Source organism: Chrysochloris asiatica, unplaced genomic scaffold (genome assembly GCF_000296735.1).
Source record: "Chrysochloris asiatica unplaced genomic scaffold, ChrAsi1.0 scaffold00123, whole genome shotgun sequence".
Taxonomy (NCBI): Eukaryota; Metazoa; Chordata; class Mammalia; order Afrosoricida; family Chrysochloridae; genus Chrysochloris; species Chrysochloris asiatica.
In genome coordinates, this window is record NW_006408641.1 from 9292006 (window position 1) to 9319735 (window position 27730).

Below are 27730 nucleotides of genomic sequence, written 5' to 3' on the forward strand. Positions count from 1 at the left end.
TAATAATGAGGCAGGAGTCTAACAGAGAAGTCGGTGACCATGGCAAGACTGGCAAATGCTTGAAGGACCTTTCATTGTTAATGCATCTCCTCCTCAGTCTTCCTCTTAGTGGGTCCTAACATGTCCCTCATTGTACAGATGAGGAAATTGAGCCACAGAAGGTTAGCACATCAGCCCATGATCCGTTGGTGGTAGAGCCAGCTTAAGCCCTGCCCGCTGCAATGCCGGTGCAGGTCACAGTCCACTTCCTGGGGTCTACCCTTGATTTCTCATGACCATCATCTGAGGGAAGAGGCTCCTGGGGGAGACGGGGTCCAACATTGCCAAGGTGTTTGCTCATGCATACCCCTCACCCTGGAGTGTATGCTGCTCTCTGCAGCTTCCACTACCCTGCCCCCAACTGATCTCAGACTGCAGCCCTGGTTTGGAGGGGCTTGTGCTGGTCTGGAGGGTCCAGCTGTCAAACATCACCTTCTTGGAAAAGTCAGCCCTTAGTTCTGAGTGGGTGGAATGTGCTGGCAGGCCTCACTGAGGCCTCGCCCTGCAAACTCTATGTGGGGCCAGCGATGATGGCAGTGTAAGCTGCCTGAGCCACAGTCTGCCCGACACCAGCCAGTTGCGGTGTTGGAGTTTCCTGCCTGAATTTAATCAGTCCCCTTTCCTTTCCCCCCACAGAGACAGAAATGCTTTTTAATTGCATGCTGCGGAGTGGTCTCTCAGGATATCATTATTCTTATTAAGTGTTTCCTGTGGGATAGTGAGGAGCCCTGGTGGGGCAGTAGTTAAAGCATTTGACTGCTAACCAAAAGCCATGTGGTTCAAACCCACCAGCTGCTCCTCAGGAAAAAGATGTGACTGTCAGCTTTCATAAAGACACACACATTTGGAAACCCTTAGAGGCAGTTTTACTTTGTCCTGGAGTGTTGCTCTGATTCTGAATTGGCTTGATGGCAGTGGGTTTGGTTGGGGCTGTTTCTGGCATCAGGAGAGGCCTCCCATAGCTCCTTGTCGTGTGGTTATAGCTGGGAATCAGATTTAGAATCAGGCTGTGTGCTGCCTGCAAGGTGTGCAGTCTCTGGGTGGCCTCAGTGGTTAGCATACTCAGTGCTAAATGAAAGGTTGGACATTCAAGTCACCCAGAAACATCCTACCACTTAAGGGAAATCAGTCACTGATTTGACAGATGGAGTACACAGTTCTTCTACGCGGACACCCATGGGGGGGCCAGGAGTAGAGTCCACTGAGTGAATATTAGTTTGCTTAAGTTTTGGAAGGTGTGCTAACCTGACTCGCCTACACTTTGAGTACCTCTCACTCCGGTGTTTGAGCCAGTGACTTTGTTCCTGCTGAGAGAGCAGGTGCTTCACAGGTCAGCCTTGGACGTTGTCCATATTCAGAGTGGACTAAGAGAGCTCTAAGCCAGGGAAGATGCACAACTGCTTCTCCCAGCTCTGGAATCTCCAGTTCTCATAGCCGCAAAAAACACAGTCCGATGAGCATCATCAAAGACCATGTTCCTGGTGGTGCTCACCAGGTGATGCTCATGGTCAGCCACACCTCAGGGCCCACGCATCGTCCAGTCAGCACTATGCCCTGCGCTGTCTGTTTCCTTTCGTTATATAGACTTCTCCAACCACAGACACTGTGACTGGGGCCTGAGTAGAAGGTATAGGCATGAGAACTGGCGATTTTTTCTTGTTGTAAAATGTTCATTGAATATTTTACTCCTTCAACACTTAAGGAAGCAGCATTCAAGAGATCAAACGATGTATTGCATCAGGCAAATCTGCTGAACAAGAACTCTTTTAAAGTGTTGAAGAACAAAGATGTCAGTCCAAGGACTAAAGTGTGCCTGACCCAAGCCATGGTATTTTCAGTAGCCTCATATGCACGTATAAGTTGGACAGTGAGTAAGGAAGACTATAGAAGAATTGATGCATTTGAGTTTTGGTGTTGGAGGAGAATATTAAAAGTACCACGGACTGCCAAAAGAACAAACCAATCTGTTGGAAATACAGCCAGAATGCTCCTTGGAAGCCAGGATGGTGAGACTTTGTCTCTCTTACTTCAAACATATTATCAGGAGGGACCAGTCCCTGGAGAAGGACATCATGCTGGGTAAAGTGGAGGGTCAAAGAGGGAGAGGAGGACCCCTAGTGAGATGGATTGGCACAATGGCAGCAGCAGTGGGCTCAAACGTAGCAACATTGTGGGGATGGTGTAGCACCGGGCGCTGTTTCATTCTGTTATGCATGGGGTCACTAACAACAACAATATGAAGTGCTCACATGCTTATTCTGTGCAGGAGTAAGTGAGTTAATTCACCAAGTTACACATTAAGGGTGAGACAGAGAATAGCAGTCTCTCTCACTCTCTGTTGAGGTCGGAGAGTCATTTGGTCCCACTTAGGGGTAAATGTGTTTTTATTTGTCTGAGTCAAATGACCAAATAGTTGATCCAAACTCATGGCCACCCTTGTGTGTCAAAGTAGAACTGTACTCCATAGGGGTTTCAATGGCTGGCTTTTCAGAAGGTCACCAGACGTTTCTTTGGAGGTACCTTTTGATGAGCAGTCATGGGTATTGAGCATTTGCATGGGAATCCAGGCCCCGCTTCCTTCTCCTTTGTTTGGCAGAGCCTGGAGCTCCAAGAGGGAATTACCCAGGCTGTGGACCCCACATTCTTTCTGGAGAGGAATGCTGGATTTGGATTAAGGGAAGTAGGTCTTAAGCAGAATCCCAACATCTGAAACTCTGACCCCTATATGTGGGAGGAGCTTTCCACCCCTGAGGTTTTCCCACTCTGGGACCAGATCATACCCTGTCCTGCTGACTTGCCTCAGAGGTCAACCACAGCATTACTAAGCAGATGTTGTTATGAAGTGCTGTCAAGTTGGTTCTGACTCAGAGACACTGGTAGGGTTTCCAAGGAGCAGCTGGTGAGTTTGAACCACCAACTTTGCAGTTCAAACCTACCTTGCAGTCCAGCGCATGATCCCACAGCACCATACCAGGACTCCATTAAGGGGATGTTGTTGTTGTTGTTAAGTATCGTAGAGTCGGTTCCGACTCATAGTGACCCTGCACAGGGTTTCCAAGACTGTAAATTTTTACAGGAGCAGAAAACTTCATCTTTCTCCCGGGGAATGGGCTGGTAGTTTGAAACTGCTGACCTTGAGGTTAGCAGCCCGATTCATAACCACTACGCTACCAAAGGATGTTGTTGTTGTTACGTGCCGTGGAGTCGGTTCCAACTCATAGCGACCCTGTACAGGGTTTCCTAGGTTGTAAATCTTTACAGGGCCAGAAAGCCTCATCTTTCTCCCGCAGAACAGCTGGTAGTTTCGAATTGCTGACCTTGTGGTTCGCAGCCCGATTTGTAACCACTACACTATCAGAGCTCACCAAAGGATAGGGTTGTACAAAAACACCTTTTAGTCAAATCCTCATGGTGTCTGAACTACCAAATGACCTCACCAATTCCTTTGGCTGTTTGTATTGCGTTGGCGGCAGCCGGAGACACCCAGGGAAACCCTGAAGTATGGAGTCGCTGTCCTCCAGGGAACTGGTCACATAGGAATGGGTGGGAAGTCAGCAGGGGCTGTGCCTGCTATTGGTAGAAAGCCTCTCCCATGACCCTTGTCAGCTCTGGCTGTCCTCACTCTGGAACACGGTGAGTCAGGTCCGCTGAGTGACCTGGGATGCACAATTTTTGTTGTTGCTTAGTGCCGTCGAGTTGGTTCCAACTCATAGTGACCCTGTATAGAGTTTTCGAGAATCAGCTGTTGGGTTTGAACTGTCAACGTTATGGTTTGAAGTCCAGGGTTTATCATACAACACCACATCAGGAGCCCACGGGATGCCCAAAAGGACACCAAGCATCCCTCCCACTGCACTCTTTGCTCAGCTGGGTTTGAAAATCCATTGCAGTGGCCACACAGACCTGAGGCTGCATACTCACAGTTACGGGATTTACTAGGGAAGTTGCTGTTGCTGTTAGGGGCCACTGAGTCAGTTCAGACTCACAGCCACCTTAGGCACAACACAACAGTCCTGCACCATTCTCATAAATGTTATGCTTGAGCCAATTGCTGCTGGCACTGTGCCAATCCATCTCATTAAATGTATTCCTCTTTTTCACTGACCCTCAATTTTACTAAGCATGATGTCCTTCTCCAGAGACAGGTCCCTGCTAACATGTCTGAAGTATAAGACAAAGTCTAGCCATCCTGGCTTCTAAGGAGCATTCTGGCTGTATTTCTTCTAACACACATTTGTTTTCTAGCAGTCCATGGTAGTTTTAATAGTCTTCTCCAACACCATAACTCAAATGCATCGGTTTTTCTAAGGTCTTCTTTATTCAATAACTTTAGTTCTTTCTCCATTTATCATGATGTTATTTATTGGCCCAGTGATGAGGATTTTTGTTTTCTTTACATTGAGGTGCAACCCATACTGAGGGCTGTGGTCTGTAATCTTTATCAGTAAGTATTTTAAGCCCTCTTGATTTTCAGCAAGCAAGGTTATATCAAAGATTGTTAATGAGTCTTCCTTCATGTTCTTCATATAATCCAGTTTGTCAGAATATTTGCTCAGTGTGCAGATTGAATAAGTGTGGTGAAAGAATACAACCCTAGCTTATACCTTTCCTTATTTTAAACCGTTCAGTGTCCCCTTGTTTTGTTAGAATGATTGCCAATTGGTCTATGTGCCAGTTCCTCATGAGTACAATTAAGTATTCCAAAATACTCATTCTCCCCAATGTTGTTCATGATCCGTACAGCCGAAAGACTTTGCATAGTCAGTAAAGCACAGGTAAAGGTCTTTCTTGTGTTCTCTACTTTTAGCCAAAATCCATCTGACATCAGCAATGATAACCCTCATTCCACATCTGAATCTGAATCTGAATCTGAATCTGAATTGAACCTCTGGCAGTTCCCTATCAATGTACTGCTTCAGCCATTTTTAAAATTATTTTGAGCAAAATTTTACTTGCATTGATATTAATGATATTGTCTGATGATTGCTGTATTCCGTTGGGTCACCTTTCCTTGGAATGGTCACAAATAAGTTAGTTTCCAATCAGTTGGCCAGGTAGCATTCTTCCAAATTTCATAGATGAGTGAGTGCCTCCAGTGGTACATCAGTTTGTTGAAATATTTTAATTTGTATTCCATCCATTCCCAGAGTCTTAAACTTTGCCAGTGCTTTCAGTGAAGGTTGGACTTCTTCCTTTAGTACCATTGGCTCTTGATCATTTGCTTTCTCTTCAGATGGTTGAACATTATCCATTTCTTTCTGGGACAGTGACTCTGTGTAGTCCCTCCATTTTCTCTTGATGCTTTCTGCATCATTCAATATTTTGCCTATAGAATTCTTCAATAGTTCAAGTTGTGGCTCGAATTTTTTCAGTTCTTTCAGCTTGAGAAATATTGAGAGTATTCTTCCCATGGTACAATTCAGGGCCAGAAATATTCTGGGCCCAGTTCTTCCAGTCGGGACAGCCACTCCCTAACTGTGCCCCTAGGCAGGCCTCTCCCCTGTTCCAGCAATATTACAAAGTTCTTTTAGGGCTGCTGATAAATACCTACAGGGTACCCCACTGATAAATACCCACAAAACACATAAGCCTCAGTCCAAAGTTCTAGCTCTGTGGCTCAACAAACCTAGTTCTCCCAATTAAGTATGTGGGGACACCCCAATCTGCAAGCAAGCCTTCTGGTGACAGTCACTTAGCTTTAGTTGTGCCATGGGGTTGGGAAGCCCACCACACTCTCGCTTGTGCTCTGACTCTTGGTTTTGCTGCTGCTTCTGTGCCGTTCCTACAGTGTCAGAGCTTTCTGTCCCTGGGTTGAGGAGATTCAATGTGCAGGAATCTCGGGGTCCAAGGACTTGCTCTGCTCCTAGCTCTTCTTGATGGTAGTGTGAGATTCCCCTCTTTCCAGCTTCTGTGATGGCTCATTAGAGTTTCCAGTTTTCACAGTTACAATCAGCCCTGTTAACAATCACTCACAAGTGAGTTGTAACATCCTGTCAGTATCTTCTCCTACCTTGTTTTACCCAGACCCATCAGGACTGCATCGTTTGGTGGGAGTTTACAAGGACTGTGGCTTGACGAGACATTAAACACTTCACTGTACCACAAGGGTGGATACTGGTTTTGAGTTTCTCTCTGAAACATCTCAATATCCCTTACCCTCATCACCGTAGCCATGGGGCCCTTATTCACATCTGCTTTGAGGTCTACAGCAGCAGGGAAGGGAGCTACCGTTTATTATGTCCTGGTGTAGTGTTATAGGATAAATACTGGATTGCTAACCACAAGGTTCAAACCCACCAGCTGCTCATCGGAAACCCTATACAGAGCTGCTATGAGTCAGAACTGAGTCGACAGCATTTAATAACAGTAACTGTATGTCTGTCAGCTTGTCATCCTGGAGTTGGCTTGCATGTTGCTGTGATGCTGGAAGCTATGCCACCAGTATTTCAGTAGGAACTCCTGGTGTGATGCTGTAGGATCAGCACCGGACTTCAAACCATAAGGTTAGCAGTTCAAACCCATCAGCTGCTCCTCCGAGTTGAATCCAAATTGATGGCATTTAACAACAGTAACCGCCACCCATGGTAGAGAGTTTTCACCAAAGCTTCGACAATAAGATTAAAGAAGGAAAGCCTGATGATCTACTCTTGAAAATTCACCAGTATAAATAAACATCACAGGTCACAAGGGCGTTGAAAGATTAGCCCTTGATTGGAAGGCATCCAAAACGCACAGTGGCTGCAACACAGGAGTGGAACCAGCAAGGATTTTGAAGGTGGTGCAGAGCTGGGCCCTGTCCTGTTCTGTTGTGCGTAGCGCTATACTACTAAGCAAACAACTTGATGGCACCTGCAGTGGTATGCAGATACTACAGGTATTCTTTATAGCGATCAGATGGATTTACTTCTGAAGCTTGGCGCACCTATGATTTAGGAGACAATAAGACTGTTCTCTTCCGGGATTGAGACTCATCTCAACAAACACACACAGACCCTCTCTCTGTCTCAGACCCTGACCCACACACTAAGGGGCCCAGCCTTCAGGGCTTACTTTTTTTTTTTAAAACAGTTTTATTGTGAATTATGTGATAGTTTACATGGGAGAACATTAGCTTTACATTTATCTTATTGTATATTGTTACATTGCCATGGTTACAATCCCCGCATCATCAACCAATCAAAGGGTACTCTCTGCAAGCCTGCCCCGTGGTCATCAGCACACAGCCCCTCTCCCTCTCTGGGTCTAGAGAGGGCTCCCTTTTTAATCTTGTGTGCAGTTACAACCTTGGCCATTACATGATGACCCTAGAGATGGTCTTGCTGCCCAAGAAAGATGGGGTCCGTGACTTCATTACCATCCTGTGAGTCCCAGCTATATACTATGAGAGAACTGGGCCTCCTTCCTGAGCCGCCTATCTGTACCTCCTTTCTCCCAGAGCCAGGCAGGGCCCTCTCCCACAAAACTCTGTTTCTCCCCTAATTGCAGGCAGGCCCACACCAGCCTATGTACCCTCAAGCAGTTCTCCCCTATATTCTGGGGCAAAGAACAAGTTTCCATCAATTCGCTTCCAGATACTGACCATCTCACTTGTGTCAGAGTATAACTATACTCCATAGGGTTTTCAATGGCTGGGTTTTCACAAGTAGATCAATATGCCTTTCTACTGAAGTGCCTCTGAATGGACTTGAATCTACAATGTTTCAGTCAGCAGCCAGATGTGTTAAGTGTTTGCCCGACACTGGGATGTTGGGATAACTGGAGACCTCACTACTGTTTGGGGACTAGGCTCCTCAGAGAACTTGAGAGTCCCTAACATAGCCACCTCTCCTGAGAGATGAGTACTTCTCCCCCTGCCCATCTGGCTCTCAGCCCATGATACAGCATTTTCCACTGGCTCTCAGAGCATTGCCCATGGGCAACTCCTCTGCAGTGTATCAACACATGACCTCATCCTGGCAGAATTCCTCAGGCCGCTGCCCGTCATGTTTTGATGACCCAGTTTCCCCAATTCTTTGTCTGCCCCCACTGCTGACCCCTCCCCACTCTGCCCTGTCCATTCACCAGATTTGTTTTTAATGGGGCATTAACTGGAACACAGCTTGTAGGGGAGCAGACTTCCTTGTCAGGTCCCTAGCTCATACCGTCTCAACTAGCTCATACAGTGAGATCATTAGTCCAGACGCTGCCGACAGACGCATTGCCCCTGCCTCTGGAGCCCACTAGCCCAGAGGGATTTGCTATTTAAACCACTGTGCAGAAACATTCTGGGCTTTTATAATAATCGCCACCCCAACATTCTCAGCTTCACAAGCTGGCGGATCAAAAACAAATGTGCATGTTTTCAGAGGGGGTAGGGGCAAGTTATTGAAAATTCCCATCTTAGAGTTTCTTCCTTAGAAACTTAAAAAGAGCCATTTCTTTGAAATGGCATATGTTGGGTTTTTTTGGTTTGGTTTTGTTTTTCTTATGCCGGAAGGACATGATTTAGTTTGGATTTTTTTTTTTTTTTTAACTTTAAAAAAACAAAACAAAACAAAAAACCCGCAATGAAAACAATGTGTGGAAGGTTCTCGTGTAATATATCACTGTCGGGCAGCTCTTGTTTTTTTGTGCTGGGGTAGGAGGTGTCTTGGAGATTGGAGAGCAGCTTCCGTTCTTTATGTTTGTCCTTGTGCTCTCTGGTACTTCTGCTGGAGTGTATGGATGTTGTTGTCAATTCCGTCTTATAGTGACTCTGTACATAGCTTCCAAGAAACAACTGGTGGGTTCGAACCACCAACCTTGTGGTTTGCAGTCCAGTGCTGATCCTACAGCGCCACATCAGGAGTCCATATATGTGTATACATGCACATAGCCTATCTATGCCACGTGGGTTCTTGATTGTTGCTTCATTGATTATTGTTGGCAACTTCATTCTTCATAGCCACCAGATAAGGTGTTATTGTTAAGTGCCATTGAGTCAGTTCCAACTCATAGCAACCCTGTATAGAGTTTCCAAAGAACAACTGGTGAGTTTGAACCTTCAATCTTGCCATTCAAACCTACCTTGAGGCCCAGTGCTGATCTTACAGTACCACACCATGAGTCCATATATATGTATGCATGAACATAACCTGTATATGCCATGTGATTTCTTGATTATTGCTCCCATAAACATTGATTATTGTTGACATTCTTCATAGCCACCATACAAGGTAGTTACCCTTCACTACCAGATGAGAAGAAGGTTCAGAGAAACAATGGAATTTGCTCAGTCATTCAGCTGGTAAGAGGCAGGTTTGCTCTCATGATCTGCAGTCATTGGTCCTCCCCATCAATGCTGCCCAAGTCCAATGTCACCTCTTGAGAAAACATGCACTCCTAGCCCCAAGAAGGGATAGAGGGATAGTGTGGTATCATGGATTGAATTTTGTCATTCAAACTATGTGTCAACTTGGCTGGCCATAATTGTCAATGGTTTGACAGTTATGTAATGATGTAATCACATCATGGGGGACTGTGATTTGATCTGATGTTGTGGAAAAGAATATCTTTTCTCCAAAACTTATTATGATCCTGTTTATTATATTTGGGTGACCTTTCTTTCTTTCTTTCTTTGTTTTTTGTTTTTTGAGTACTTCCTGAAGTGAGTAAAGACCTTGTGATCTCTTTTTCATTGACTACTTCCCCAAATCAGCAGAGACTTAAGATCTTTCTTTTCCTTTTACTATTTCCTGAAGTGAGTAGGGACTTTATGACCTCTCTTATACTTTTTACTATTTCCTGAAATGGGACTGCACGCCATAAAATTTTAAACTAGCCAACCGGGTAAGGGTAAAGATTGTGTGGTCAAAGCCCTAGCCAATGGGGTGAGATACAGCCTTAAGACTTGCTTCAGGGATTAAAAACCCAAGTGGACTGCCCAGTTGGTATGCTCCCTGACCTGTTCCTCTTGCAGGAGTACATTTTGCTTTGCCAAGGTAATTTAGTCTCACCAAGTGTCTTTTGTGCAACATCAGAATTTATTTCTAACAGTGTGATCAGCCAATCAGTTGTAAGGGGATCTTGGTGGGATTCAATACCCTTACTCAGATCACAGCTCTGATCCTATGCAAGGGAAGTTGCCATGGAATATGACCTACATCACCTCATTTCTTACAAGAAAGAAGCAAGCAGAGAAGGTTGGCCCTCCTACCACCAAGAGTGAAGATCTGGGAGAGAGCGCACCCTGCACTGAGAACCTCCTAGGCCCAGGGGAAGATGGATACCAAGACACTCGGAGCTCTCCAAGGAACACTGGGCCTGTGAAGTCTGAACGGAGTCAAGGACCTTCCTCCAGAGCCAACAAAGAGAGAAAAAGCCTTCACCTAGAGTTGAACTTTTAGGTTCTGATTTCTAGTCTCCTAAACTGTAAGAGAATGCATGTCTGTTTGTTAAAACCATCATGTTGGAATACTTCTGTTACTGCAGCCCTAGATAACCAATCACTGTAGGGGATTTCTGCTCCAGGGCTCTAGAGGGACAGAAGAAGTTAACTGATGTCCTGTCTGCAGCCATTTCCTCTTTGAATCTGAGATTGGACAATTCAAACTGAGGAGTTCTGGTGGCACAGTAGCTAAACAGTTGACTAGTACTTGAAAGTTTGGTGGTTCGAACCCACCAACATCTCTGTGGGAGACAGATGTGGCAGCTTATTTGCTTCAGTAAAGATTACAGCTTGGGGAATTTACTCGTCTGTGGTGCTGTTGGATAAGCACTGGACTGCTAACCTCAAGATTGGTGGTTCAGACCCATCAAGTTGCTCCTTTGAAACCCTATACAGGGTCGGTCTGAATTGAAACCAACTCAATGGCACTTAACAACAACAACAACAATGTAGGGTCTCTGGAGTTCTGGTATAATGCTAGAGGGTAAGCACTGGACTGCTAATCACAAAGTCAGCATTTCAAACCCACCAACCAATCCTCAGAAACCTTGCACAGGATTGTTAAGAGTTGAAACCAACTCAACGGCATGTAACAACAACACTGGGGCACTAGGAGTCTTGGTGTGGCACTATAGGATAAGCAGAAAGATTGGCGGTTCAAACCTACCAGCTGCTCCCAGGAAACCCTATACAGGGCTGCTGTGAGTCAAAACCAACTCTACGGCATTTCATAGCAACAACAATAACAACATAGAGTCTCTGTGCATTATAATTGACTTGGTGACGATGGGTTTTTGGTTTGGGGTTTGGCAAATCGATTTAATCAGGGTTAAAATTTTTGTTTTCTTTTCCTACTCTCCATGGAAGGTGCAAGTATTGTGGAATTATAAAAATCAAATTGAATATGGAGGGGGGGGAGAAGATTGAGCTGATCCAAGCTGATGAACTTGACCTATGCATACGAATGCAGTGACACAAAAGAGGCGATAAATCCTTACAGCAAGAAACATTCCCACCCCCTCCACACACAGAGTAGACATAGTGGGGCAACTTGGACATTGGATACCCAAATGGGGAGGGAGGGACTACAAAGGCAAGAAGTAACTGGCTTACAAGCCTTCAAGAGGGAACCTAGAGCTAGGGGGCATGGAGGAAGGCAGAATCACCAGTGAGTACTATGCAATTTGTCTAGGTGGAGCTGATGAAATGAAATGCAGATGGATAACATGCGATACTGTAGTGAATAATGGTTATCAAGACGGATTGTGAGTGTTGGAAATGCAAGGTTAGATATTTTGTAGCAAGGAAGATAGCGATTATTTCTCCAGTCTAGGAGCGGAGGTCTCTGGGACCACCAGAGAACTGTGGATTCCTGAGATGGAGACAGAGATGATGACAAGGAGGGATGAAGCGGCTGGGGACTTTGGATCCAGAGAGGGAGAGAAACTCTGGGCCAAAGACTGAGGGGGGAAGGGAATGTGTAGAGCACGGGTTTCTAGGATATGCCCTTTGGTCGGAAGACGAGGGGCATGGAGGGGATTGCCACCATGGCAATGTAATGATATACGATGGAATGAATATGGAACTGATGTTCTCTCATGTAAACTATCATATAATTCACAATCAAACATTAAAAAAAAAAAAAAGAACCATTACAGACCAGTATCCCTTATGGAGTCCCAGTGTGGCACTGTGGGTTGTGGCACTGTGAGTTAATGCACTGGACTGCAAAGTCAGCAGTTCAATCTCATCAGTCACTCCTTGGAAACCCTATACAGGGTCACTATGGGTCAGAACCGACTTGACAGCACACAACAACAGTAACATTCCTTATGAACTTAGATGCAGACATTTTTAATCAGATTCTAGCCAACAAACTTCAGCAATGTGTCCGGAAAAAAAAAAATCATACAACGTGATCAAATGGGATTCAGACAAGGATTACAAAGTGGTTCAACATTCGAAAATTCATCAATGAAATCCACCACATAAATAAAACAAAGAAAAAGAACCATATGACCATATCATATGATGCAGAAAGGTCATTCAATAAAAATTTAACACTCTTTCCTGATAAAAACTCTCAGCAAAATAGAATAGCAGGGTAATTTCTCAACATAATTAAGAGTATACATGCAAAACCAACAGCCAACATCACTCTCAACAAAGAAAGGCTGACAGCTTCCTTTGAGGACAAAGATACCCATCATCACCACACTTAATCAACATTATACTGGAAAGTGGAGCCAGAGCACTAAAACAGGAAAGAGAAATACAAAGTTTCCAGATGGGAAAGAAAGAAGTAAAATTATCTCTGTTTGCAGATAGTATGGTCCTTTACGTACAAAATCCCACCAGAAGACTGCTGGGACCAACAGAAGAATTCCGTAACAATGCAAGGTACAAGATAACAAGTTAAAATCAATTGAGTTCCACCACACCAGAGGTGGGGAATGTCCAGCCCTATAAGGCCCATAGAATCATTTGGTCTGGCCCTGCCAAGACAACCACAGTCCCAACCATCACATTAGGGGTGAGTTAATGAAATGTTTGTCCAATATAGCAGGTTAATTTTTAAGATGATAATTTTGTATGGTGCACAAATGGTGTTATAAATATTCTGCCCTTGGCAAAAGAAAGAGTTCCCATTCCTGTTCTACACTAACAAAGACTAATCTGAAAAAGAAATGAAGAAAATAATACCATTTATAATAGCCCCCCTGAATGGATAAAAATAGCTTGTAAAAGACTTACACAATGAAAATTATAAAACACTACTCCAAGAGACATTTCAGCTTATATTCTTTCAATTCCTGTAGCCTTTTTCTTTTCACCAATGCCTTCAGTGCAGTTCAGACTTCTTCCTTTGGTACTGTTGGTTCTCGATCATATGCTATATCTTAAAATGGTTGAGTATCAATTATTTCTTTTTGGTACAATGACTCTGTGTATTTCTCCCATTTTTTATTATTTTTTTTAATGCTTTCTGCATCATTCAATATTTTGCCCATAGAATTCTTCAATATTGCAAGTCGAGGCTTGGATTTTTTTCTTCAGTTCTTTTATCCTGAGAAATACTCCGCATATTCTTCCCTTTTGGTTTTCTAACTCCCGGTCTTTGCACATTTCATGATAATACTTGACTTTATCTTCTCAACAAATGTGAAAGTTGAACAACGAATAAGAAAAAACAGAGAAGAATCAAAGCATTTGAATTATGGTGGTGAAGCAGAATATTAATAGTATCATGGATTGCCAGAAGAACAAACAAAGCTATGTTGGATCAAATGCAGCCAGAATGCTCCTTAGAAGCCAGGATACCAAGACTTCATCTCTCATACTTTTTACATGGTTTCAGGAGGGACCTGGAGAAAAGCATCCTCTTGGTAAACTTGAGGGTCAGGGTAAAAGAGGAAGACACCCCTCCCCAGTGAACTGAATTGACATAGTGGCAGCAACAATGGGCTCTAATGTAACAGTTGTGAGGATGCAGTAGAACCATTTGTTCTGTTCTGTAGTGCAGAGGAACCAACTTGACGGCACCAAACACTCCAAAGAACCTACAGAAATAAGACATCCCATGCTCATGGAGTTGAAGACTGAATAGAGTGAAAATGTTAATTATATCTAATGTGATCTACAGGTGCAATGCAATCCTGTTACAAATCCCAACAACATTCTTTATTGCAATGGAAACACTAATAACCAACTTCGTACGGAAAGGAAAGAAGCCATGAAAAGGCAAAGCAATAGTGAAGAAAAAGAACAAAGTAGGAGGTCTCACACTTCACAGCACAACAGCAATGGACTCAGAATTAAACCCAGTCACCTATGGCCAACTGATTTCAGATGTGGAAGGGGAGAGGGAAACCCTAATGTTTGTAGAAACAGTGTTCTTATTATGTTTTCATTACAGTAGACTGGGAAATCAGCTGACCTATTTGTATGTCAAGCAAACCATCTGCCTTTCAAATATTCAGAAGTTCAGACTAAACACTGATTCCCACTGGCCTGTGGCTGGTAGCCGGACTGAGAGTTGACTGAGAAAGCTCCACTTCTAAACCCTCTTCTCAGTCTATTTTTTAAAGAGCCTTGTTCTCCTAAAGCCTATAATTATGTTTGCCTCTAGGGTACCCAGGGATGTTTTTTCAGTAAGCAAAGAGTATCCTACAATTATCATGATGATTTGTCGAGGGCAGGCCAAGTGCAGATAGTAGGCTGGCTCAACTCTGGAAACAGTCAGTCACGTGCTTGCTTGTCATCATGGGTACCTCCAGTGCACTTGAGGTCAGTAACTAATAAGAACTGGAGAATTCACAGTTCTATAGAGGTTTGACAAGATGGGGCAGGCAGCCTGGTCTGACTTGGGCTTCTCGGAGCGGGCTGCAGCTGCCGGAGCCTGTGATGCCTTCACTGGTGGTTCTGGGTAAATGTTTTCAGCCGCCTCCAGATGCTGTGATCTGGTGCTGGTGATTTCCCTCACAGCGGAGACTCGGCTGGTCACCAGGCGGATGAGGTCACAGCCTGTTAATTCTGTCATCTGGGCTTTGCATGCGAGTGTGGTCTCCCCACCCTACCTATAATCTCCAGGAGTTCAAAGAGTGCTACGCTGTTTGTGTTTGTCAAGAGCGCAGTTGAGGATTTTATGTGGAAGATGTAGGGTTTCTTGGGACGACTTGGATTTTTTTATTTATCCCCTCTGTGGTTGTGTGATTGTGCTGGTACCTCGAAGCTCTGTCCTGGGCTGCTCCGGCTCTGAAATTCCCCAAACATTACAGCCCTTTGGAACTTGATCTGAGCAAGGGGACACGTTTCTGAAGTCCTATCTCTGTCTCCCCCCGCAGTGCCACAGCACCTCCTGCCTGCGTACCATGCTCCCTTACCGATGGACATTCGACATCAGGAGGGACGGTATCACTATGAGCCGCAGTCTGTCCACAGCGTGCACGGGTAAGTCCTGCTTCTGTCCCCAGCCCCCATGGTCACCTGGCCACCTCTGTAGTCTCTGTCTGTCTTTGTGGAAGTTCTTGTCCCACACTCACCTTTGCCACCAGGAGGGCACAGATCCAGGGGCCCTGTGTGAGGTGGACAGGCTGGGCTGGGCCAAGTCTGCTGCCCCTCGGGTTGTCCAAGAAAGAAGCATGTCCCATCTGTGGACACTGCATCCAGGGCAGTGAGCTTTCTTACAGCTGTAAGGTATGTTCTCAAGAGGTGGAAGGTGTTTACCCATCATGAAGGAGGAATCCCCTCCAGGCCTACATTCCCCATCAAATAAGGTGACCCTCATTCTGTGCTGTCCTAGAGAAAGACTGAATAGCACCTTTTCTCATTCTCGAGTGTACCATTTGGACAGTAACTTACATGGTGAAAATCTCTGGGTGGCTCAAAGGGTTTGCAGTTGGCTACAAACTGAGAAATTGGCAGTTCCACTCCACCCAGCAGAGCCACAGAAGAAAGGCTTAGCAATCTTCTTACGTAAAATATAACTATTGGCTACCACTACCAACTTCTAAAAGGTCCTGGACAGAGTGAGAGAAAATGTGGAACAAAACTCAAAGTCACCAATAAGACAGGCCCCCATGGCTCAATTTTCAGCCAAGCAGTAGATAGGTACATAGGGGATGTTATAGAATGGTCAACCATTTACTCAAGGACAAAATTGAGAAGGACTGGGAAAGAAGGAGGAATAGAAACAAAAAAATAGGGAAGAAGTAGGGGTAAGTGATATTAAGTTTAGGAGATTAAGGAAATTACAGTTATTGAAGTGAAATGAAGTGTATGATTTGTTGAATATATAACTGAGGATGTGCTATGTAAAACTTCACTCAACTCACAAATTCACAATAAAAAGTTCAATGTGGACTTCTGGTTTGCGGGCGGGAGAAGCAGAGACAGGTAGGACAGGATTCTCGGAGGAGGCACAGACAAACCACAGAAGGCGCTTTCCTGGAGCAGCTCCAGGGTTTTGGATCTAGTATAAGGTACAGGGTGTCAGTTTCCTGCACCCACTGGTGGAGAAATCTGACTGTCGAAGGAAAAAACGGCAATTTCTGAATTGATCGGGTTGGCCCTGTGGTCCCTTGGCCTGGCTGAGATCAGAGGGCAGGGCCACAGCCAGGCTGATACAGTGATACAGCACTAAAAACTACAGAGCGGCATCTGAGAAAAGAAGTGGGATGGATTTTACACTTTTCTTTCCTCTTCTCCCCTGTCACACCCTCACTATATGATAAGTCTCTTGTGATACAATAGTGAGTAATTGTTATCAGGACTGATTGTGAGGGTTGGAAATGTAAAGGTAGACGTTTTGTAGCAAGGAGGGGAGTGATTAACTTTTCAGTCTAGGAGCAGAGATCCCTGGGACCATCAAGGGAGAAGAGCAGAGAGCAGGACCCTACACAGAGAAGCAGTGATGCCTGAGACGGAGGCAGAGACAATGACATGGAGAGATGGAGCAGCTGAGGACTTTAGACACAGAAAGGGAAAGGGGCTGTGTGCTGACGACTGGGGGGCAAGCTTGTAGTGTATACAATGTTGGTTGATGATGCATGATGACCCTAATATCAAAACTAGGGAAGGACATCACTAAGAAAGAAAATTATAGACCAATATCCCTCATAAACATAAATGTAAAAATTCTCAACAGAATCGAGCAACACATCAAAAAGATGATACATCATGATCAAGTGGGATTCATATTAGGGATGCAAGGATGGTTCAACATTAGAAAAATGATCAACGTTATCCACCATATAAATAAGAAAAAACAAAAGAACCACATGATCATATCGATTGATGCAGAAAAGACATTTGACAAAATCCAACATCCATTCCTGATAAAAACACTCAACAAAGTAGGAATTGAAGGGAAATTCCACAACATAATTAAGAGCATATATACAAAACCAACAGCCTACATTTCTTTTAATGGGGAAAAATTGAAAGCCTTCCCTCTGTGAACAGAAACCAGACAAGGATGCCCTTTGTCATCTCTCCTATTCAATATTATGCTGGAAGTCTTAGCCAGAGCTATATAGCAAGATAGGGAAGTTAAAGGCATCCAAATTGGCAAAGAGGAAATAAAACTCTATTTGCAGACGATATGATCCTATACATAGAAAATCCAAAGACGCAGTAAAAAAGAGCTACTAGACCTCATTAGAAGATTCAGCAAAGTGGCAGGATATAAGCTCAACATACAAAAATCAGTTGGATTCCTCTATACCAAAAACAACAGTGCTGAAAAGGACATTAGGAAAAGTTCAATGTGTGTGCATGTACATACATAACCATTGAATTCTGTGGAGTTCCACGACTGCTTTGATACACATGAGGTAACCATGGTCACTGTAGATTGCACAGCATCAGTGTGGTGTTTGGGTTTACTTAGAAAGACACACTGGGTCCTCTTCCTCATCCCTGCTTTGAGGGAGTGTTCTAACGTGCTGTGTATTATCTTCATTCCCTTCCCTTCTTTATCCCCTCCTCTAAGCCCCTAGCTGATGTGCACTTTCTTGGTCTTTTTGATTATGATTCCCTGTGTGGTGCAAATGATTAATGTGCTGGACTGTTGACCAAAAAGTTAGCGGTTTAAGTCCACCCAGAGGCACCTAAGAGGAAAGGTCTGGTGATCTGCTTCTGAAAAATCAAATTGAAAACCAGTGGAACACAACTCTGCTCTGAGTCCTGAATCTGAACTGCTGTACTCTAAAGTCTTGGCTCCTCAACACCTCACGTTCTGCTTCCAGAAGATTCCCTGAACACCTCAGTTACTCTGCACACCTACCTTAGCCCAGCACCTTCATCCTAACACCTTTGTTGCGCCTGCCCTCTGTACACCACCTTCCTGTCATATACCTATGTGCCCCAGCTCCTGTTCCCTAGGTGGCCTAGAATGCCCCTGCCCCACCCAAGACCTTCATATCCTCTGTTTCAGCTCAGGAGCCATCTTCTCCCAAAACAACATCATATCCACCCCTTCCCTGGAGTCCTAGCCCACTAGGCTATGCTCCACCCCATCACACCAGAAGGATCTTAAATAAAGAAATAAGTAAAGTAGGACTGACTCTCACTTTGGGAGAAAGGTAGAAGCTTACCTGAGAAGCGGACTCAGCGCTGTGTGTTGGCTTGCTAGAGTCACGAGCCAGCAGCCAGAGAGCCCTTGCATCACTGATTTCTAGTCACCATCAAACTGACTTCAACCCATGGAAACCCCATGTGTGCTGAAGTAGAACTGTGCTCCACAAGGTTCTCAATGGCTTTTACTTTTCGAAAACTGATTACCAGGCCTTTCTTTCAAAGTACTGTTGGGTAGATTTGAACCTCCAACCTTTTAGTTAGCAGCCAGGTGAAAACCATTTATTTGCCCCACCTAGCGACCTTTGTCTCAATGATTGTTGTTTTGTTCTTGTTCATGTTGTTGTTAGGTGCCGCTGAGCACCAACTCATAGCAAACCCATGGAGAACAGAACACAACACTACGAGTTCTTTGCCATCCTCACAGTCTTTCCTATGTTTGGCAACTACTGTGTCAATCCTCTTCCAAGTATGATGCCTCTCTCCAGGAACTGATCCCTCCTGATAACATGTCTTAAATACATGAGACAAAATATGGTGTGCTAGAAATCCATAAGGAGCTCTGATAGCGTAATGGTTACGAATTGGGCTGCTAACCTCAGCGTCAGCAGTTCGAAACTACCAGCGGTTCTGCGGGAGAAAGATGAGGCTTTCTGTTCCTTTAAAGATTTACAGTCTCGGAAACCCAGTACAGGGTCGCTATGAGTCGGAACTGACTCCATGGTACTTTACCACCTGAAATCCTTAATTCCCACTCACAGACCTAGCCCCCTGAGTTTACTTAAATGATTTCCAAACTTATTCATAGCCTCAGCTTTCTAAGGGCAGACAGGGTGGGAGCAGCTCTTCAGTCCCAACCATGCGGAAGAAATCGTCTCCGTCTTTTGCCTCATGCCTAGATCCAGACTTCATTCATAACATCTGTGGCCATGACAGCAGCGCCCACTTGGAACCTGGGCCTGCCCTCAAGTGACTGCTGCTATGCAGACCGCTTTGTCCTAAACTGGACTGGGCAGCTCTACTTGATTTTCATGGCCCACACTGCCCTGCATAGCCAAGGAGACAGGGTCCCTGCTGGGGACAGCTGGCACTTGCTCTCAGCTCTCATCACCTGTATGGTTGGCACACTGGTCCAGGTTCCTAGCAGAGGGGAACATCAGCAGGTGGGTGTGAGAGCCTCCTTCTTTCTCCTGCCAGCATTCGTACACTTCGTTGTGCATGTATCTCCCCCAGAGCCTCTAAAGAGGGCTGTTGAGAATGTCTGACCCTCTCCTCTCCCAGAGGTTACATCTGTGTGCCTTCCCTGGAGAAAGTCGCTTCTTGGCTGTTACCAGCCTAGGGGGATTTGGAAATGACTTGGTCCAAGGTCAGTGTTGCATGAACTCCAGCAGCCCACCATGAGATTATCAGCACATGGAGGTTTTCTCTTGTCAGTCTTGGCACAGCACACCAGGCCTGGTTTTATTTGTTTACCACCCTTGGTAAATTGGTATCCTCTTTTTCAGAGAGCTTGTTCCTGAACCAGGGCTCTATCCAGCCTCCTGGTTAAGTCCTCTTCTGGCCAGGGATGCTGAGGGACCCAGTGTCAACCACAGCAACCTCTGATCCTATGTCCCAGTTGCACCCACACTGTGAACATGCAGACACAGGGCACAGAAAAGTCAGTCTAGGCAAGCTATTGGTGTTGCAAATGGGTAAGGAATCATCAACTAACCGAAAGGTTGTCAGTTCAAGCACACCCAGGGGCATCTCAGAAGAAAGGTCTGGTGATCTGCTTCTGAAAGTTCAGAACCATTCATTTTATTTTTATTTAATTTTTTTAAGATTGTGTTACTTGACTTTATTTTACACTAGGTTAGTGGGCACAAGCAATTCTCCTTAATAAAGTTGATAAATCAGCTTCACTCAGAACATTTTTAATAACGTACATTTAAAAAAAAGTATTCATCTTACAATTTGTTCTGCAATCCAAATATACAATAGCTTGGAAAACAACAGTGAGAAAACAAAAGATAATGTAAACAGACAGATTAAATTGACTACAGCAGTAAGGGTTGGATAGGGCTCTGATGTTAGTTTCCTTACCGCGTCATCAATGTCCGAAATCTGTTCCTTCCTTCAGCTGACTCCACTGCTCGGGATTTAGAGAACTGCCTTTTCTTCCTGGTTCCAATGCACCTTCCTGATCCATCTAATATTCTCTATTATCAATTAGGACTTTCCCTTTAAAGTCCCGAACACTGACATACCTCATTTTCCCAGTCTGAAACATATTATCATCTCTGCGGCTGCTGCTCTCATTAGAGGACGATAAGGCTCTTGAAGATTTACCAGTTTTTTGCGTCTTCGCAGGTTTTGCTGGAGCAACTTGCTTTTTCCTCTTTAACTTTTTGCTGACTTCACTATCAGAATCACTGCCAGATGAGCTTGAAGAAACAAGTTCCTTTGATTTAGGCATTGTTCTGCTCCTGCAACCTAACAGCCTCCTGCTCGCTCACTCACGACTGACAGAGAAACCCACAACCATACATTTTCTGTGCACACTCACTGAAAACACAATTTTTTTTTTTTTAAAAAGAGATATCATCCAAATAGTTGCTGTAAGTCAATTCTAACTCATATGAAGCAATCTGCTGTCTCTGACAAATGGGTCATCATGAGTCTGCCTCAACTCAACAGCAACTAGGTTTCTGGTTTGCTAGGCTACTGAGCAAAAGGTTGGAGGTTCGAGTTCACCCAGAGACACCTCAGAAAAAGGTTATCTACTTCTGAGGAAACCAACCACTAATCATTCTGTGGCATCCTCATGTGGCATTGTGGGATATTGCACTGAACTGCTTGGTCACTTTGAACTGTAAGGTCAGCAGTTCAAGCTCTCCAGCCACTCCTTAGAAACCTTATACAGGGTTGCTATGAGTTGGAACCGACTCAAAGGCACGTAACAACAACAACAGCAAACGCTCTGCGGAGCACACTTGTACTCTGATATATGTGGGTTAGAGCCCATTCCATGGCTGTGGATGCAGTTTAGTGGCTGCCTCCTATCATGGCTCTCTGATGGGTGGAGTCCCCAGCTCACTGATATGAGTGTCCCCAGACCTCCATTGCTCTTTCTGGACTCAGCATGTCAAGATCAGACTAGAAGACATGTAATAATATGAGCCCATGTCAGACCTTCCGAATCACATGACTTAATCTTCATGGACACTCCACACTGAGGGCAGTGGGGAGACCGAGGCATGGGAAATTCAAGTGCATTCACCTGTAACATACTCCTAGTAAGCAGCACAGCTGAGATCTGAACTTAAACAATTTGACCCTAGAGGCCCCCAGCTCCCCTGCTAAAGTCTCTCCCAGCTCTGAGAGTTCTGCGGTGTGAGACTGACAGCTCAACTACCACGGAATTTGGCCTGTAAATGTCTAATGAGAAGCAGGCTTGATAAGATGGCTGGGTTGTTGATCTGTTGTGAATGCTGGCCCCTTGCAGGAGAGGAGTCGAGAAGCTCTGGATTATAGAGGTTTCATAGCAACAAAGCTCGATGTGCAGAAACAAGGGGATGTCTACAGCAGGCGACCTCAGGGTCAGAGGTGAATATCTGGCTCCTCTTGTGCGCTATCATTTGGGCATTTCCTGTCCCACATCCCCAGGGTAGAGCTGGGTTTAAATCCTAGCTGTGTATGTCATCCATCCTTTGTGTCCTTGGGTCTCAGCTTCCCCATTCTAAAGGGGGTATGTGTGGTGGGGTTTGGGAGTCTGGTGAGCACAGAGAACAGTACCTGGCCTATTGGGAATGCCCAACAGGGTAGTTGCTTGTCCCACTGTCAACCTTGCTTCCAGAAGGAACCCCACATTTCATACCAGATGCTCTGCACGTGCCTCCCAGCAACCTCCGAGGTGAAGAGTAAGAAAACCAGATCACTCAGCTGGTCAGTGGGGTCTGACCTTAAGTCTGACTCTCCTCAGAGTGGAAGGGTGCGTTTCTCGGATACCCAATGCTGCTATAGCAAAAATACCCCAAGTGAATGGTCTTTACAAACAGAACTTTATTCTCTTACAGTTTGTTATTGTTGTTATGTGCCGTGGAGTCATTTCCGACTCACAGCAACCCTGTATAGGGTTTCCAAGGCTGTAAATCTTTACGGGAGCAGAAAGCTTCATCTTTCTCCCCGGGAACAGCTGGTAGTTTCAAACTGCTGACCTTGTGGTTCGTAGCTTGATTCATAACCACTGCGCTACCAGAGTTTTGTTATTGCTGTGAAGTGCCGTTGAGTCGATTCTGACCCACAGAGACCCTGTATAGGGTTTCCAAGGAGCAGCTGGTGAGCTTGAACCACCGACCTTGCAGTTCAAACAGCTTTGCAGTCTGGTGCATTAACCCACAGCGCCACAGTTCAGGAGGCTATAAATCCGAATTCAGGCTTTCTAGGGGAACACTCTCTGTCAGCTCTCAGGGAAGGTCCTGGTTCCTTAGAAAGCTTCCATCTTCTGTTGTCTCTCTCTGCCTGCCCAATCTGCTCCTGGAAAGATGGACTCAAAATATTCCCTCCACTAAACAATTTCCAAATGAAATTATAACCACAGGCATACAGGTGAGGATTTACATGAGGGTGGGAACACAATTCTAATCATAACAAGGGTTTGACCCCACATCTTACGGTGGCCATGTGCTTTTCCTGTGGTCAGTGTGGGAGTACAGCAGTGGTCATCACAAAGGAACCATTGCAGAAGTTCAGGCATCAGGGATTAGACTGGTCTTTGGATGAGGGTCCACTCTGGGTGAAGCAGATGGAACTCACCCGTTTCTTCCACATCCTCCATGTAGCTGGATTGATCTGCCGACCATTTCTGCCAGTGTTAGTGAACATTTGTTGAAGGAATGCAGTAGCAGTGCTTTTCCCCTAGTCCTCTGTGCTTAGAAAACCTCAGTAGCTGTTACTACTGGTGCTCTCTGCCCTCCTCCCGACTTCTACCATGGCAGCCTTGATTGTGTGTCCTGGTGCCCCTCTTGATCCAGCTGTGTCTCCAAAATGTGCACTTGGTCTGTTCCATCAAAGCAAGATAGAGTGTGGTGTCCCTCACTCAGTGAGGGAGGAGTTTTTAGTTCTTGTTCATTTGACAGCCTTCTTCTGGTGCCTGTGATGCAAGCCATCTTGCTGTCTGCACCAGCTTCCGGCCTGCTGGGGAGAGGGAAAGAATTGGATAACAGAGGGGCATGCTGGAGGCAGCACCAGCAATGGTTCTGTGGTGGGATTCTCACCTGCCACGTGGGTGCCCTGTCTTCAATTCCTGGCCAATTCATCTCTTGCATGGTCACCACTGGCTTGTCAGTGGAAACTTGTGTGTTGCTATGATGCTGGCAGGTTTCAGCAGAGCTTCTAGACTAACTAAGAGTAAAGTCCTGACAATCTACTTCTGAAATCAACAAGTAAAACTCTGGATCTCAATAGACTGATCTGTAACCCAGTCATGGGGATGATGTTGGACTATTGTGCATATTGTCATGAGTTAAGGGCAGCTCACAATAGTGCTGGAAAGGGAAGGGAGGCTGGGGGGACACCAGAGCTCCAGGAAAGCAGAAATGGAGTGTTAATCAGCAGAAAGGCACTGGACACCTTCTCCCTGACCCTGCCAGCAGAGGGGAGCACCAGCCCACCCCCATTTCCCAGAGAGGGGCCTCACTCCACCAGACACCAATGCCAGCAGGAAGGAGGTTTCCCTTTCAAAGTGCACATTCATGGCGTCTAAAGCTTAGTCAAAATCCCCTGCTAAGTGAGCGTTTATCTAAACTATTCCAGAAGTATCCATGCAGTGCTGACAAGCTTCCAGGAGAGGAAATTCCACACAGTGCTCTGGCAATCTAGGCCAGAGTTTAAGAGTCTTGTTTTTACTCTGAACACGTCTTCCCTGTAACAAGCTCATCCTCCACCTAGTCCTTTTGAACTGCAGAAGGAAGCCCAGACGCCTTTGCTTAAGCCAAGAAAGCCCTCTCTTTAGCAAAGGCCTCCCTTCTTCCTTCCCTGGCTATATCTCACCCCCATGCCTGGCTCCTCTGTCTAACCCCCAGCGTCTGCTGTCGGAGATGATCGTTTTCCCCAATAAGCCATGCCTTTCTGGAAGATTCACCTCAGCTGTACTCAGCCAAGAGCAGTTCCTACTCCAGACGAGGGCCTGGCATTCCCAGAGGTTAGCAACTCTGGCCCTGCTGTGTGGCGGTCCCATGGACACGTCCATCAAGTCCAAGTCCTCCCCCTGCCTCACCCGGTCTTCCTCTGCTAGGGAAAAAGTATCACTGAAGTTTCCCTTTTGGCTTTGATGCCTTTTGATTTTTACAGTGAAATGTTGATAAGCTTTCTGATCCTTCAGCTCTGGGGGAAGGGGAGATGATTAAAGGTGGACAATTGAGTGAACTCTGTGGACTATGTGGCTAGGTCTTAACAAAGTCCATCTGTATGACCCCCTTTGAGGTGGAATTTTATAACCTAATCTTCCTACCAAAACATGAGTGTTTGCTTAGTAAGAAATCTGCTCTTTGTCAGCTGAGCACAGAGATTTCTTTATTACAGCTCTGGGGAGGGAGTGACAGCTGAGAGCCAGAGAACTCAGCTCAGTTTGCTGGTTGGCGCTGGCCTGTAATGGGAAGCGGGTGAGTGCAGGGTCGAGTGGATTGGATGTGTATACAGATGTGTGTCAGCCACGGAGCAGGCCTATTGGACAAGCCTGGGGCCAGAGCCTGGGCAGCAGACAGATGGAGCAGCCAGGGTGACCGGCTAGTGATAAGAGAGACTGTCATTGAACCCTGAAACGGTTTCCAGCTGCCCACACAAGGACCTCTGACCCTACTGCCACTGTATTCCCCACCCCAACAACCCCCATTCACTCAGCCAATTTACACCCAGAGCACAGCTTCAGTAAGTCATCTTACTTGTTTTTTGTTTTTGTTTTGTTTCCATAATTTCATAAACAGAATAGAACCGCCCCATAGTGTTTCTGGGCTGTAAATCATTCTGAAAGCAGATCGCCACATCTTTCTCCCTAGGTGCAGCTGGTGGGTTTAAACCACTCACCTTTGGTTAGCTACTGAGCTCTTTAACTCTTCTCCCAATCCCTAGTAATCAACCACTCATAAATTTTGTTCGCTTTTCATATACATACTCGGGATAGTTCATGTAAATGGTATCATATAATATTTGTCCTCTTATGACAGATGTACAAGGTTTATGTTGCAGTGTGCATTGGGACAGTGTTTCTCTTATGACTGAGTAATACTCCATTGTAGGAATACACCACATCGTTTATCCATTCATCTGTTGATGGACATTAGGTTGTGTCCACATTTTGGCTATGCTGAAGAGTGCTGCAGTGACCATTGGTGTACATGTATCTCTTGGGGTTCCTCCTTCCAGTTCTTTTGAGTCTACACCTAGAGTGTAGCTGTGGAGTCAGATGTTAGTTCTATGTTGAACTTTTTAAGGTACTGCTAAACTGTTTTCCCACAGTGGCGGCACCATTTGCCTTTCACCAGTAATGGACAAGCACTCCGATGTCTCCAGCTAGTCTTTAAAAAAAGAAATTGTTTGATTAAATATTACAGACTTACAAAGCATTTTAAAAGCACTTTTAAGATGTAAAATGACATATGGGCCTTAATCCCCTGCCCAGTCATAGAACTGGGAACTGCCTGCACCCTTTAGGTTCCCTCTGTTCCTCTAGTGTTCACAAACCCGGAGCTCCACCCCTAAGTCCTCTTCCATCAATTGTCATAAATGTTTTGAGCTTTGGTACCGACTTGATGGCACCCAACAACAACAACAACTAATGTAAAAAAGGAGCTTTGGTAGCGTAGTGGTTATGAGTCGGGCTGATAACCTCAAGGACAGCAGTTTGAAACTACCAGCTGTCCCGCAGGAGAAAGATGAGCCTTTCCAAGATTTACAGCCTCGGAAACCCTGTACAGGGTCACTATGAATCAGAACCAACTCTACAGCACACCACCAGCACCACTAACCTGAAAAGGAGCCCTGGCAGTGTAGTAGATTATAAACTGGGCTGCTAACCACAAGGTCAATACTTTGAAGATGAGGCTATCTGCTCCCGTAAAGATTTTTAGCCTTGGAGACCCTATACAGTGTCATGATGAGTTGGAACTGACTTGGTAACACACAATCAATCACTGACTTAAAGTTTGGAAGGCCTAACCCACACAGCAGTAATGAAGAGGAAAGGCCCAGGGCTGGGGATCTACTTCTGTAAAAATCACAGCCAAGAAAATGTTAGAGAGCAGTTTGACTCTGTAACATATGGGGTCACCATGAGTCAGAATCAAGGGTAATAGGGTTCATCCTAAAGCAGCTGTTCTTTTAACATTTTATTGTGAAATGCATGGAGGTTTACAGAGCACACCATCAGTTTTACATACAGAAAAAAAAAAAAAAAAATCACATAATTCATTTCATTGGTTGCAGTCCATCCCCTCAATGTAACAACATATATCCCACTTTCTCCCTGTGATTCTTGTTTTCATGCCATCTTCTTTCCCAGCCCTTCTGAACTTGATCCTTAAGTAAACGCTGTCTTTTGATCTTGAATGGTTGACCATTGTCTGGTGTGCATACCTCACAAGTGGTGATGCCCCTCCATATACCTATCTATTGCTTGACTGAAAATTGACCCACAAGGGTCAGTTCAGTTCCAGAGCTGAAGGGTGGACAAGGGCTATAGTCTTGGGTTCCTCTAGTCTTTTTCTGACCAGTACATCTTGTCTTGTTTCTGTCTTTGAGTTTCATTCCACATTTTCTCCCATTCAATTCAGGATCTTCTAATGTGATCTCTTTAAAACAGTTTGTAGTGGTAGCCGGGCACCATCTAGTTCTTCTGGTCTCAGGGTTATGGTGACTGGTGTTCACATGTTCCACTAGTCCATTGATCTAATTGATTTCAAGTATCTTCAGTTTTCATCACTCTTCTTTCCTCCACACAGGAAGAGACCAATGGTTGCACCTTAGAAGGATGCTCATGAACTTTTAAGGTCACAGTCACTGCTCACAAAAGTAGGATGTAGAACATTGTGTTTGTGGACTTGTTGTTAAGTGCCGTTAAGTCAGTTCTGATCCATAGTGACCCCATGCATAAAGAAGAAATCACTACCCGGTCCTCACAACTGTGCTGCATTCGAGCCCTATAACTGCTGCCTCTTTCTTACTGTCAACTCA

The 27730-nt window shown here is 45.1% G+C and overlaps 1 protein-coding gene and 1 pseudogene across 1 annotated transcript in view; one reads left to right on the forward strand and one right to left on the reverse strand.

Annotated features, from left to right (window-relative positions):
* Positions 1–27730, forward strand: part of LOC102817793 (zinc finger protein GLI2-like) — a 220784-nt gene that overhangs the window by 139464 nt on the left and 53590 nt on the right. The window contains 1 exon segment of the mRNA XM_006868735.1: positions 15289–15394. Within this exon segment, the coding sequence (XP_006868797.1) occupies positions 15289–15394 (106 nt within the window).
* On the reverse strand, positions 15427–20978 carry LOC102820668 (annotated as a pseudogene).